The 15,156-nt window shown below is 36.9% G+C and overlaps 1 protein-coding gene and 1 long non-coding RNA gene across 15 annotated transcripts in view; one reads left to right on the forward strand and one right to left on the reverse strand.

Moving 5' to 3' along the window:
* The window catches only part of LOC308176259, a 39,737-nt gene that overhangs the window by 18,746 nt on the left and 5,835 nt on the right, over positions 1–15,156 (reverse strand). For 4 of the 5 annotated variants that reach the window (XR_013938184.1, XR_013938185.1, XR_013938186.1 and 1 more), the window contains exons 2-4: positions 14,628–14,754; positions 13,237–13,306; positions 7,988–8,097 (exon numbers count right to left, since the gene is read on the reverse strand). This is a non-coding gene — a long non-coding RNA (uncharacterized lncRNA). Of the gene's footprint in view, positions 1–1,133; positions 5,955–7,987; positions 8,098–13,236; positions 13,307–14,627; positions 14,755–15,156 lie in introns of those variants that run through there. The other variant, XR_013938188.1, reaches the window with a different exon arrangement.
* The window catches only part of CGNL1 (cingulin like 1), a 67,625-nt gene continuing 59,995 nt past the window's right edge, over positions 7,527–15,156 (forward strand). For 6 of the 10 annotated variants that reach the window (XM_080551771.1, XM_080551774.1, XM_080551776.1 and 3 more), the window contains exon 1: positions 7,536–8,200. Coding sequence is in view for 4 of the 10 variants with exons in the window: in XM_080551765.1 (XP_080407891.1) it covers positions 8,145–8,200 (56 nt within the window). In the remaining 6 variants the exon portion in view is untranslated. Of the gene's footprint in view, positions 8,201–15,156 lie in introns of all 10 variants that reach the window. The other 4 variants (XR_013938179.1, XM_080551768.1, XM_080551769.1 and 1 more) reach the window with 3 other exon arrangements.

The following is a 15,156-nucleotide window of genomic DNA, read 5'->3' on the forward strand; positions in this document are numbered from 1 at the left end:
TGACTACTAATATCTGAAATGGCTGGTAGATGTTACTGGAGGGTGGCTGCATTTCTGGCACCATACCAAAAAAAAGTAGAATGAGGAAAAGGTGGGGAGGAGCTTACCAGGCATCAAATGATAACCCAAATTCTTTTCTTTTCCTCAGCTGAAGATGCAGTTGGATGAAGATGGAAAGACTGGTGAATGACTGGGAATAGAATTACACAGCAGGCCTGAGGTAAGCTAAAGAACTGCTGAACTTGTAGAGAGGAATGCAAAAGGATTTGCACTACTTGGTAACGTATGAAAAAAAATTGGAATGTAACGGTTTGCCCCAGTAGCTGAAAGAGAAACTAAAGGATGCATTGAACCTGTTGTAGCAGAAAATGTATAGCAAAAATGTATAGGAATATTTATATGATATAATGTATAGGAATACAAATGTTAAGGAATACAAAAAGTAAATTGTAATCTCTAAGCAGCAAAGGCCCTGTAAATGATGTTCTGGGTGCCTAAAGTGGGTTCAAAGGGTACACATTTCCAGCAGGCCTTGAGATGCCTTTTCAGAATTCTAAATCAGACTTGGGTTAAACATAAAGCCTGCACTATTGCAGTCTGATGCAGCATGTCTCTGGCAAACTACTTGTTTGCTAGTGAAACAAATTACAATATTTTCTTTGTGAGCTCTGTTGACCTTCAACCTAGTAAGAAGATAAAATGTTAAAAAGCACAGAAATAGACAAGAGCATTTTTTACAAGTGGAACCTTCATAATAGCAAGACTATGTCTGTGTGACAGGAGGACTTGGGTTGTTTGCTGTTTGTTTTGGGGATTTAAGAGGGTAATGAACAAAGCGACTGCAGGAGACAAAGATATGCAGCTTTTTTGTTGTCCCAACAATCTAGGGGAATTGAATCCACTGGAGCGCCTGGACTTCATTCTTATAATCCTTTCATTAACCCTTGCATTCAATGAACCCTCAATTTTCCACTGGATATGAATTGCATTTTGCTTGTGTCTGCATCCACACTTTTCTTTCAATTTATTGTTGTGTAGGTTCTTTGTAGTTTTTCTTTCCTTTCAGATACACCTTTTTATTATCAGGCCATGTCCAGTTTTTCCAAGGTTGACAGCATTACTATTAAGAAATGCAGAGTAAAGTGATATTATTCAAGTGACCACGCTGAGTCTTTCCTCTTTTCCTGATGGTCTCCCATAACTTCTCTGACTTGTGATTTTTGTGTGCTTATTTTATACACACATTTTGCAATTCTTTACTCAGAAGCTAGGGGGTTAATTATTTTGTATTATATACATATTGTACAGGCTGAGAGGAAAGCCAAAGATCAGCAATGTTACTCTTGGGTAAACACATTTACCGGTATCAAACACTCCTCATTCTAAAAAGGTGTTGCTATGCACCTGCTGTTTTAATTCATACTACCTTATTAAAATCAAAACAAAGTGTCAGTTCTGGAAACAGCTAGACCCAGGGAAGACAATGACTATGTTCCAGTCAATGCCAAAACAGTCTGCTGGGACCAAATCCCTTCCTGTGAGGCACTGAAATGGACTCTTTCTGCCCATATTTACTCAGAGAGAACTTTGTGTAAATTGGTAGTGCTTCAAATGTTCTGTCTGCCAATAGGAGAATCATACATTTTGTTACCTGTAAGGTGGGGGGATACAGTTCACTGACTGGACACTTTACAGAGCGAAAAGGAATTATTCCAGGAGGTACACACAGCACCTGTTTTAATTTCATGTTGCAGTGCAGCTGATATCCTGTTCTGTGTCCCAGAATATGAGATAGCAATATGTATTACTTCAGCTTGGAAAAGATGAAAAAGAAAACATTGCTTATCAATAAACATAGACCAAACTGTTCCTCAAAAATCAGGTGACCTGAAACTTTGTTGTAGCAACTCTAAGTCTTTGGAAAAAAAGTGTGCATTAATTTTCATAATTTGAACAGCATGTAAATAGAGATTTTTGAAGGTTTAAGATGGACAAATATTTTTCAAGTACAAGTCCATCAGATGCTTAATTGCAATGAAGAAAAAAGAATGAAATATAAATGTCAAAGTACATACAGAAGAATACTCCAGGAATATCTGCAACTATTTAAAGAAGGAACTGAAGAGATCAGACCTGCTTTCCAAGTCTAGAAATTCTTTAGTACACAGATGGTCTAGAATTCAGTGGGAACAAAAGTATCACATCATAAGTCAGTTGTTTAACATACTCTGTGTTTATATAAACTATGGGTAGACATAGCATTACTGTAATGTCATGGTTGAGAAATCAGGCACTCAGAGGTCAGAAAATGCAGCACAGGTCAACCCACAATCATAATTCTTCCTTTTTTTTGCTTGTGCATGAAAATATGAGATTGGATGTCCCACTGACTTATGTCAGGGCCCTGAGTGCACTAACAGGACATTATGGCCTTGACCAGACTGAGCTGGGGCCTCCACCTCACCCATGGCCTCAGGGGCTTCATTTAAGCTCAGCCTTTGGCTTTCAGTCCCTGCTTGAGCTATGCTATAGGTGTGCTTGGTATCTGGATTTCTGATTAGCCCTTGCTGCTACTCCTGAACCTTCCCTGCTCTGTTGCTGTGGGACAGGGCCCTATCTGGTGAGGCTTCTGCTGTGCTGGCTAGTGTCATGTTTGGCTTCTTATGCAGGTACCATCCCTCACTGTACCCTGACGACTTGTGCTTTATGTTACCGTTAATGCTTCTAAAGAGTGAGAGTGTGACTTTCCTGCAAAGTCCTACCTTCCCCAGAAAGACTTGAAGGCTAAGCCTGGATTCAGACTTTGCAGGTATGGTTCACCAGTAAAGGGACGAAAAGCAATTATTAAAATAACTACTGCAATAGGATGATAATGTAATGATATTGATGAATTGTACGTTTAAAAAACATCTTTAAGAAAATGTAATTTTTCAAAATCTTGAAGAATATTTAAGAGTTAAAATTTGTATAAGATCTTACAAAAACATTTTTACTGGCTTCCCAAAATTTGGCTTTCTCTTTAATATTTGTTTTCAAGAATTTCTAGCCTTCAGTTATGAAACCTGAAATTCTTTTTAGCAAAAAGACAAATTAATAATTTGGTGATTATAAACTTGTGTCAGAAACACGCAAGCGCTCCATCTCTGCTATTATTTTTTTTTCTAAGTCCAGCAGTTTAATAGAAAAGTGTTTTAAAAGACAGGAGGTAAAAATTTTGGCATCTTTGAATTCAGTGGCTCCTGGTGATTTCAGGTGGGCAAGACCTTACCCAATAGCTAAAAAAAAAAGATCATTCTGCCAAATGAAATGTTTCCAGAGGAAGGGGGGGAAAAAAAGTAGGAGATGTCTCCTGGCAAGAATTACAATGCACAAGAGAACCTAACTGACAGAAGAGATACTGCTCAAAAACATTCTCATGGACAAAATATGTGCTTACTTTGCACAGCCAAGGAAACTTCAAGTATTTGAGAAAGAGGGGGGAGTAGGGGTAAAGCCTTAACCTGTTATGTGTTAGTGAGGTATAGCTAGAAAGTAACAATCAGTGGCTCTGGGATCAGCAGCGTGAAAGCTCAGGTCAGTACCTAAGCAGTCTTTACTCTGTTAAAGTTCATTTGCCAGTTCCAAGATGAAATTGTAAAGACTTTGTCAGAGTTGGAAAAATCTGAAATCAAAAAGAGACTGAGGGGAAGAAAAAAAAAAGCATCAAAAGAAAAAAATAATGGTCTTTTGAAGTTTTATATTTTAGGAAAGGGCTGGATTTGTGCCTTTAAAGCAAACCTTCCTGACACTACAAATCCAAAAAACTCACTGTGGCCAAAAGCCACGTTGCATGTACTTATATTTGAGAGGAAGGGGGAGGGAGATCAGTTCACAAGCAGGAAATGGCTTCCAGGTGTCTTCTCTACGCCGGCACACAACTTGATCAGTACAATCCAGTGATGCCAGGCTCAATACTCCTAGCTATACTGCCCTTTCTCAGGGATTTAGTCTATCTGTGCATTATCACTGCCCTTCTCCTCATGACAAAGCGTAACTCTGGCACTGGAGCTGTGCTTGAACTGCTTGCAGGCTACAGGTGACTGACAAAGTTACAGGTAGGCTTTCACCATCGAGTATGAGCATGTGGAAATAAGTGGGGTACAAATACATATGGCTACGTCTGTATATGCACTCATACCCTTGTGCATAGAAGTTGAAAACACATCTATTTCTGGAGCTGGACAACAAAATCAGGCACTCTCCCTCTTGTGTTGTAGAAGGAAGGAAGTAATTGTATGTGGCACTCTTTCCCTCTCAGCACTCTGTACAGCTTGTGAAGGTGGAGAAAAAGATCTGTTTCATTTATTCTATTCCAATGTCTCATCTGTCCATTGCCTCCCCACCCCCTTCTCTAGTAGAAGAAATACTTTCTTGTTGGATATTATGCTTTCATTGTGCAGATATTGTAAAAAGAGTTTTCTGAAACCTCATTCCAGCTTGTTAGTTAAGAATGTAACAAAAAGTAATGAGTTTATATATCTGACACAGAAGAAGTTAGTTTTAAGGTGTACTCTTTAACATTTTGTTTTGACCTTTTCCTCGTGGAAAAGTTTGATTTTGTAGTATTAAACAGGCAGAAAAGTGCTGCTCTCCATTCTACAACGTTATTTACATTAGTATGAGACTATGTTATGATGCAGTAAAATATCCTTTTATTTGAAGTCGTAGTCCGTGTTGGCTAACTTTTCTGTCTTTCAGTTAACCAGAATCAATTAAATATTAATCACAGACCATGACATGGGGGGGAGGGGAAGGGGGGAAGAATCCAAAAAAAAAGTTTGTTTGTTTTTTTTTTATTGAATATAAGGCGCTTCCAACCAGAGAGCATTTATTTGGCTGCAGAAGCAATGAATAGCTGCATTCTCAGTGCTGATGAAAGCTTCTCCATTGTTGTCTCAAGAGATATTGTTTTCACTGTGTTCTCTAGAGGATCATTCTAAACAAAATCCTTACAGTCTGCATTCAAGTATAAAAGTTTTAGTGACTATTTTATTTTTAAAGTTGGATGAAAGTATTGCAGTTCCTTAGCTTGGAAAAGGATATAGAGAATGATAGCTCAAAGACATTCTCATGGACAAAACGTGTCCATGACACAACAGCAGCTTCCCAGCATAAAAGAAGGATTAATAGAGCAGCAAGAAGTTAAACTTTTTTTTTTTGAATATTTGCATGTTAAAAAAAAAAGTCCGAGAAAAAAGTAATCTGAATAACAGGAATTGGCAACATATTTTCATGTCATTGCAAAAAGCATTATACCAGCCAGCACCCTTCCTACTCAGACAATGTCTGTAAGTTGTGGAATGTCAAACGTAACAAGCCTGTATTGTGCAATTTATTAACATTTAATGTGGCAGATCTGTAAGGAGTCAATCAACAAATTTCTCTTCTGTCATTGTGTTTTCTGACAGTAACAAACATGCTGACGCTACAATGCTCCTACATCATGTTCTGTGTCTTTGTATGCCAGCACTGTATATTCAGTTGCTGTTGATTTTATGAAGCTCTGAGACATTTCCACATGGGAGCAGGGTCACATTTCTGTTTTTATTGTTTCACTATAGCTTTTAGTACTGTAACTTACGGTCTTTACTTCTCAGTTCATGAGACACCCTGAGAAGCTTGAAGCTGTAGCCTACCAATTCTGTTGTCAAAACAGGAAAATCGGCTGACAAGAGTTATCTCTCTGAGTATCTAGTTACATTACCCACTTTTTGTCCAACTGTTTAGCCTCTTCCCAGATCTGACTGTTTCAAAATTAACCATACTACTCCTGCACCATATGTTCAGATGCCCCAAGGGAGAACGGAGTTGTTTTTCAATTGGCTCACTGTCTTTTAATGAGGCAGGGGACTTGTGACCTCTGTGCGTGGTGGCTGATAAATGGTAAGATGTACCCACACATACTCGCAGAAAACCTGCAAACACGAATAAATTGTGGATAATCTCTAGCATCTACTAGGGAAAAGCAATCTTGTGTGCAAACACTTAATCAAAAAGCTAATGCCTAATAGTATGTGATTTTAAACTGCCCATGCACAAGTCTGTCAACATTTATTTCCAGGTTCTCTGATCCTCTTTATTAGTTTCCTGTCTTGCTTTCATTTTAACCAAGTCACAGAAAGTTGTTGTTTTTGTATATTTGTTTTTAACCTTTTGTTAATAAATAACCATTTTTCCTCTTCAAATCTGTTCGAATTTCTTAAGAATTTGAAAAGGTTAAAAATGTTGTTCATGCTACTGAAGGAAAAACGTGTGCTTAAACAAAAAGTGTTATGTAACTTATATAGAACAATATCACATACTAGACCATTATGTTAGGATCTGATCAGATAAATGAGCTTTGCCTTCATTAAAAGCTCTAATCTTGATTATAGTCAGGGCAGCCTTTAAATGACAACTCCAGAGTTTTCCTCTAAAGGATCTTTTATGTTCTGGTCTGGAATTTTTCAAATAACTAAGAGGTTTTGTTTTGTTTTGTTTTGCTTTTTTTGGGGGGAAACAAAAGCAAAATTTTCTTCCTGACCATTTTTTTAAAATAATGGGGTGATCATGGAAAAACTTCCCCTTGGCTCTCAGCTGCGAGTTATAAATACCCACCAGCCAAATCCTAGTCTGCATTTATTTCTATTTTCTTTTTCCAAGATCTCCTTTCTGGAGATGTGTTTGAGCCTTAGATCTCTTGCCTGTATTGTTACAGAACTGATGAAAGTCTGAGATCTCAATCAAAGGCTTAACAAAACAATAATCCTCTATTGCCCTAATTCTTCTCAGAAACATCTCTCTCTGACAAGAACAGTCCTTAAGCTTTTACATCTTTTTCTGCTTAAAATTACTTTCCTAATTAGAAAGAATTGTTTCCTTACCAAGTCTTTGTGCCTGAAGAGCACTGTATTTATTGGAAAGCATGTCTCAGCTCTTTAGCCTCCCTCTCCCCCAATATTGTGACAGTGATAACACTTCACATCCCTCAAAAATTCCAACTTCCTTTTTTAATACGCAGAAGAATTCAGTAACATTCTTTACAATCAGCCTAATTCCATTTGTAGCAATAATCAGAAAGAGGAAGAATCACACAGATTTCATGCTTAAGGTAGTCACTTTCAAGGAAAACATATGTAAAAATAATTATCTTTTTCAGATATATACACTTTATAGACCTCTATACTTTGACACTTTAGGACATTATTTAATGGGAATTAGAATCAGAATGTCTGCACACAGTATAGGTAGAATTAGTTGAGTATTACACATTAAGTAGGGAACGTAAAACAGATTGCCATACCAGAGGATTTGTTTACCTTCTTCCAGCTCAGCAGCTGTTCATCCTTACAGGTGATGAGGCCCCATTTCAAGAAGTTGCTTGTGCAGGAATAGTACTAGTAGCTTCAAGTGTCTAAGTAATCCTGCACATCCTGAGTTGGACACAAGCTCAGATGCCAGCCTGACTAGGCTTCAGTCATAATAAATTTACCTGCCAAATTTTTCTATGCTAACTGACATCGACTACACCCATGGAAGAAGCTCCTGACAAGCTGCAACAAGATTTAGGAAGGTTCTGAAAAACTTAGTCATAGGGCATAAATAAATCATTGTGTGCTATTAAAGAAGATGAATTTGAGTCTAGCTCAATACCAAATAATTCACACTGAATGAGATGACTCTATTAACTGGTGCAGATTTGAATAGCATCTGAATGAAATTTGTTAGTGCCTTTACAATGAAGTCTGCAATGTGAAGATGTGATGATGGCCATGGTTTATATGACTAAGTGGTTGTTATACCAACCTAGCCAGCAGGCATGACTGCACCTGATTTAACTGCCTTTCTTCAGAAGTGAACAGAAACAGCTGTTCAAACAGCTGAAGGTCTTTTCCTATCCCTGTGACTACCATTGCTTTAATCTGAGAAGAGTGGTTGAAGCTGGAGTAATGATATCTTCTGCACTTACCAGTAACCCAGCGTAGAGATGCTACCAGTGACATGTGACAGGGTCTTCAATTCATCTCCACTGGAAATGGACCGTTTTTCCTCATTCAAATTCCTATCTCAGTAAGAATACTGCAATCACAGGAAAAGTCCAGAAGTTAAGAGTGATTAAAGACAAAATGGAGAGGCTTTCATGCAACAGATGTGTGAAACCTGGTGCTACTGAGCTGAGACTGTAAGTAACAAAGATCATGAGGTTGCGTAAAGCAATGAATAGCATTATAAATATATTAGCATTGTCCTACTGAAAAAGAAGACAGCATATAGTAAAAAAGGATTGGATAAAAAAAATAAAGTTTTACAAGATATCTCTTTCACTCATCTGGGTAACTAAATGCAACAGTATATTAATCTAGTGAGATTAAAATATAGCAAAATAATTAAATGAATTACAATATCTTCTTATATTTGCTTGGCCAAATATCTTTCTCTCAAGAAAAAAATGTTGATTATTAGTTGGGAATATAAAGAAAGTCTTTATGTACTCTGGGCATGCATTGTATTTTTAATTTGAGGGAAGACAAATGTTCTGGGAAGTAATCTCTTTATTCTGAGATTACTTACTCTTTATAGTGAGGCAGTCCTAAGATTGCTTCTGAAAACCTCTGAATGTGTGGATTTACGTTTTTGGAATTCTAAGTTTTGTTTTTGTGACAGATGCTACTTACACCTTTCTTTTGACACCAGAAGATGAATGTAGAATAAGCTATTTCTATTTGCTTTGCTATTGCTCACAGTTCTACATAGAAGTTTTATATTTCTGACTAAAATAAAGTTTTGTATACATCATTAATGGTGAACACCATTGTCTGTGCTCTAAGATATTTTAAATGAAGGGTTACCCTGTAACAGCTTATATAGTTTGGTAGGTATGCTATTGGAATACAACAGAAAGTGAAGGAAGGTTTCTTTTTTCTCAAAGTCTCAGTCTGCTAGAGGCCATTTGTTGTTCTAATGAAGATAGCAGATTGAGAAGAGAAACTTGTGCATCTGGGCAAGTGATAAGATCAGAACAGAGAAGTGCTGAACTGACCTGAAACCTAACAAAATCTACGAAACGGATCTGATCTTTCTGAAGAGCCAGTGCAGACCAGCAGAAATGACAGAGTAGAGAGGCCATGGAGAAAACTCCAAGTGCAAAGTGATTGCATCAGCAGCAGTCATGGCAATGGGAAAACTCTCTGGATTGACAACAAATAAGCTGATCAGGGAAAATAAACTCAACAGCTTTACAGGTCCATATGAAAACTTGGAGGAAGCTGAAATGCACAGCAAAGCCAGCTGGCTGTTCCTGAGGGTGGGCCCACTGCCAGACAGCTGTGACAGGAGGGAGCCAGCCCCAGTAGCCACCCCTAGATGACCTGGGCTACCCTGGGATTGACTGATATTCTTTATTGGTAAGGGAGAAGTTGAATACACTTTGTGCAAATAGCCGCGGACTCTGTTATTCATTATCTAAAGATATTTAGACAGTCAGTGTCCCACAGTCTATTGTTTGTATTCCAAAACAATCAATAGTAGAAAAACCTCTCTGTAAGAGCACAAGAAGAGGTGTAATTCATTTTTTAACTCCTCGAGAAAAGTTGGAAGGGGAACTCTGAGCAAGAGCTTTGAGACAGCTTACCAAAAAGAATCTTAGATCCTCTTTGCTGCTAATTTAGAAATTGAGGTTTTGAGCCTCTGCTGTGATGACTTTTAATTTTATAACGTGATTGATTGTTTATTTTCTAAATAAATAATGCCTCCTTTAATACTCTAGTTTCACATATGTAAAACTGTATGCCTGGATCTGGCTGGTCGTAATTTAAGGACATGTTTTAAAGGCAGGCTAACATTCTGATCACAAAAGAAAGCTGTCAGAGGCACTGCATGAAAAGTACAGGTTAGAAAATTTGCAAAAGTAGATATTTGTCTTTCTTCAAAGATTAGGGATATCTCTTTAGTGAAGTGTTAGAAGACACACAAATGTGTAGACACTGCCAGGTGCCCCTGCTGTTTCAACAACACTAAAGAAATATTTTCATTGTACTCTGAAAGAGAAACATCACTGACCCCCCTACCACTCTTACATTTTATTATGGGTTGTTAAAAAAAACAAGCAAGTGTAAGATATATATGTTAGGATGCCATATGACCTCACATTCATGGATTTCAGAAAGGAAAAGATGAGTGTTTCTACATATTCTTTTTTCATCCTAGTGAAAAGAGTGAAACTCATTTTCAGTATCCAGAGTGTCTACACCTGGGGCCTAGATGAAGGGAAGTAGGTAAATAGTTCCAAGTAATTAATGTAATGGCCACAGAAGGAAAGAGGAGTTTCTTCATTTTAAATGTTTGCCTCCATGCCTTGCCCAAAGCAAAACAAGCTATCTGTCTTCTGGTTTGCATTCTCCCAGTGAAAGGTTCCATTTGTCTTATTGTCATTCCAACGTATGCATCATTTACAGCTTTCACTGCTTAAAATATGTAAGTACTGTACAATGCAAGATCTTTGAGCTTTTAATTTTTTCTAGAATTGTAGACTATTTTAAAAAAAGGAACCAGTAAAGGCAAGTTCAATTTAGATAGCTGGGTAACTTTTGTGAGTGGCTACAGGTTAGGTAAGGAGAGGCTTTGGTATCGTGATGCTTTGCTCCACAATTAAATGGCATCATCTCTTTCCGCACTGGGTGACAGCGGATCTACCACAGAAATTACCAAAACTGATAGGTTATACCCAGACTGGCCATTCTTAAAGACTGAAGAAAGGGCGATGGGTCTTGAGTTCCATATGTTTCTGACATTCAAGTCCTTTAATGTGAGTTGTAGAGATGTGAAAATCTCCAAAATACATTTATGAACTCTCTCCTACAGTTAGAAATGTATGCCAACCTTTTCTCACAAATATTTTATCTAGTAGCTTAGTGATTAGAAGATAAGTGATTAGAAGAAGTCTGGTTCAAGTCTTGACTCTTACTTGAGGCCATTAGATTTGCGTTTCTAACTTCCTATTTTGAGAAACCCAGTATATGGGATGTTTAGGTGATAGCCTTCTAGCTTCTCCTACAGAAGTGAAAACATTGCCCATTAGAAATACTGCAATGGAAAGAGAATTAAGCGTGACTATTTAACTTAATAGTACACTCATCAAAGCTGGGGGAAGCCTAGACATCTGTTTCTTCAAATTAGTACTTAGCACTAAATCCTGAGGAAGGTAAGCCCTGTAAGACAAACTCCCTGTCTTCAGTCCATTTTTGTGTTCCCTGCAGTTGCATGGCTTGTATCAGGAGTATTTTCCAACACAGGACCTCAGACAATGTCATTTCCTCTATAGAGGAGACTTACCTGATGTATGGGGTAGTTAATATTGCCAGCTCTCACAAAGACAGAATTTCATTTGACTATTCACATGGCAATCCTGTAGTTACAGTCCTAGATAACATAAAGTCCCATTTGTATGATGTAATACACAAACATGTTAAGGAACATGCCCTAACCCGCAAGTTGATAGAGTGATGAATTTGATGTGGAAACTGGATTGCAACAGGCCAAGATCTCGTTAGAAGCCAGCAAACATTTGTTAGGCTTGGTTTGCATTTGAAAGGTTTCCTAATGTAGTAATCTTGGCAAAGTGTCCCCAAAGTAGATGCTGCTGAAGTTATTCAAAAAAGCTTAGAGGGATTCCCTAGACAAAACAAGCTGCACTGACTTGTGTGCTCTAAACAGAGCTTGTAGTAGAGCCTTTTTTTTTTTTTTAATAAAATAAAAAAATGCAAAGAGTAAAAGCCTTTGTGATACTATAACTATAACAAATATCTTCTGCAGACCTGGTCTCAAATGAGAGACCACCTGTAAAAGTTTAATTAGCTAAGGCCATATCTAAGAGTACCTTCTCAGGATAGGTATACAAATCCAATATAAGAAGGGAAGTAATTGTTGTTAGGAAAAAAATAGATTAGGAACACTGTGTTTCTGCAGCGTATGTTTCATCTCCTCCAAGCATAATTGCCTATACAAGAGAGAGTAGTTTAGCTGTTCTAAGTGTACGTTAACAGTATAGTCCTTTTTTTTGAAACAGTCATGTCAGTCAAAGATCACACCTCATCACCTACATGACTGATAGGGCAGTGCTGGCAGAAGCCTGCAACCTAGTCATGGTCTCACAGAAAAGGTCCAGACCTCAGAAATATTAACTTAACTCTAAAGCTGGCTTAATGCAATTCTTATTATTGAAGTCACATTCTTATCTTTCCATGTTTGCAGGCTCTACCCTCTCTGGAAAGAGGTAACATTTCTCAAGTGTATAGAATTAACTAAATAATTTGTTGGCTGTAATGAGGGGAACTTAGAATTCTATATTGAAATGTAAACATATATATGTGTATGTATATATATATATATATATACAAAGGGTTGAAGAAAAAAACAGCAGGACAAACTTTAATTCAGTCTGTTGCATCTAGGATATTTTTCCCTGGTAATTCAGTTAAAGGGGTATAAAAAACACATCTTGGAAGAATGGTGGAGCAATCAACCAAACTACGACGTAAATCCACCAACCAAAGTAAAATAAAGTGAAGTTCTTCCCAACAGAATTCCAGATAGCACAATGTGGGAGCATCAACTTCACTTAACTAAAGAAGTTTTGTGAATATTTAAATGACTTTTTTGGAACTTTAAGTTCTTATCCAGGTTTGAATGGCCTTGCAACTAAAAATACACTCTATTTAGTATTTCTTTCAACTTGTTTAAGACAGCATCAATGGTTTTCTCAGAAGATACTATCATTGTTTGGCAAAAACATACTTGCAAAAATAAACTAACTCCAGAAAAATTGCCAGGGATGTATTTGGATACAGATGTGGACAGTGACTCTTGCCCACATACAAAATGAAACAGACTAGCAGTGTAACAATTTTCTTTGCTAAATGTAAGCATCCTAACATTGATAAACTTTGAAGACAGAGAAACTGATTGCAGTATATTACTAACATCACTAGTACTTTAAGAGCACCCTCTACAGTCACAAAATGCTATTTAACCAGGAAAAAACTTATCCCAACAGTAAACAGTATTAACTGAAAACTGGAGTATTGGTTTAGTTTCTCAGCACAGCATCAAATCTTTATGAGTGTTTGAAGCCCCGGTAAAGACAAGCAGACTTTGCAATGAGTGTCAAAGGTAGATTCTATTTCATCACTAAAGCCTCTGTATTTGAGGATTTGAGGATACCTTAAATGTTCTGGGCTGACTCACAATTAGGCTGTGAAGTTCTTCTCTAGACGACGGATGATTGTGGGATCTGAAATGGAAACGCAGGTTGGTATTTGTTATTTCAAAAGAAAGCAAGAAATAAACCACAGTAAGGGCCAAGAAGAATTAATTTCCCCGAGTCTGTTTCATTTGCTTTTTCCTGGTTTTAGTTCACAGAACACTTTTTGTAAGAGTTGTACAAAACAAGTAATTATTTCAGACCACAATCAAAACTGAAAAAATAATAATAGAAAAAAATCTCCATAAAATGCTTATACAAATGTACATTCTACTGTTCAAATACTTACGTCTTGCTTTATTTGGAGGTTTGATTAACAATTCTCATAAAGCACATTACAAATCCTCCCTGGAAGTACAAATTGAGGAGAGAGAGGCTAGTGTGCCTCTAAGATTTTCATATACTACCCTTCAGCAACCTTTCAATTTCATGCAAACCCTTCCACCTGCTCCGAACGTGGTGAATCTGACACTATGGTGGTATTATTTGTTGTTATTGCAGTGTAACTCTTTTTTTATAGATGAAATCTTTCATCTGTTGCTTATTAATTTTTCAAATACATACAGAATATATTTTTTTTCAGTTAGGAGAGAGTAAACCTTATTCTACTGTGGCTTTCACTGTCCAAGTGAGTAAAAAAAATTTGTATGTCATTACCTCGTTTTATTTTTCATTGAAAAAGAAAAAGCAAGGGGCTTCCAGATCACTCACTCATTTTCCCCACTTCCTTTTCCCCCTCTTTAGTCTCCAAGTGGTATGTTCAGCCCTAAGTATTTTTCCATGTTAAAATTTGAATAACTGTTCATGTCATATTGAAATGAGTGGTATTGAAGAAGGAATTTTAAGTTAAGCACATGCTTGAGCAGTCTTCTGCATAAGACCTGACAAGAAAAACCTATAAAGGCTGAAAATTCCAATCCTCTAAGACCTGTATGTCTTCCTGGTTTTGCCTAAATTTGCAAAGATGCTGATATTTTCTCATCTTCAGTGCATTGGTAGTTAAGATACTGCATGAGAATCAGGAGTGATGTGTAACCTCTAAAATAGGAGGACCATTATCCTTGTGAGTAGATCCTTAATGTTTCTTATATTGGACATCTCTGAAATGTTATATCTCCTCTGAAATATTGATTCATAAAACTACCTATATTGTCTTCCTTCACCTGATTAAAAGGAGTAGCTACGGATAAAAAACAATCTTAAGAATATTTAAAATAATACTTTTTTTCGGACTTTTTTGTTTCCCTAAATTAATCAGATACGTTTGTCTAAGGAGCAGAATGGTTAAAATGATTATACCCACCAGGTGGTGCTATTGCACAACATCATGAAAGTATACTTGCCGACATACCAAAATAGTTACGTTGAAAGGTTTTAAGTCAGATGCTTCCATAGACTTCCATAGGCTTGAAAATGTTGCCTTATTTTTGTCCAAAAGTCGGGGAACAAAAAGAAGTAATTAAAATATTCATGAATGCCTATAAGGGGGGAAAAAAAGTGAATGATTTTAGCAACATATTTTTACATGGGGTATAGGCAATTTTCTCTCTGTTCCAAAAGTTACTTGAATCTAAAGAATATAGTTAATGTTCTACCTCTCTATTGAAATAATTTAATTTCAGTGGAAATTGAGAGTCTTATCTGGATATTGGTCCTAGCTCTTATCAAAGGCACATCACATCTTCAAGATAGCTGAATATGATGCAAATCCTCATGTGACTTACAGGACTAATTCATAGATACATTATGTAAATTTAACTTCATCCTCTTATAGCTACAGTACATTTTAAAATATAAAAGTAGCGATTTTTAATTTATGTTCTAATTTCCTTGGTATGCTAGTTACGTTTTAAAATGCCTGCATACCCTAAAACAAAATA

Source organism: Anser brachyrhynchus (assembly GCF_964034855.1).
Source record: "Anser brachyrhynchus genome assembly, chromosome: 11".
Lineage (NCBI taxonomy): Eukaryota > Metazoa > Chordata > Aves > Anseriformes > Anatidae > Anser > Anser brachyrhynchus.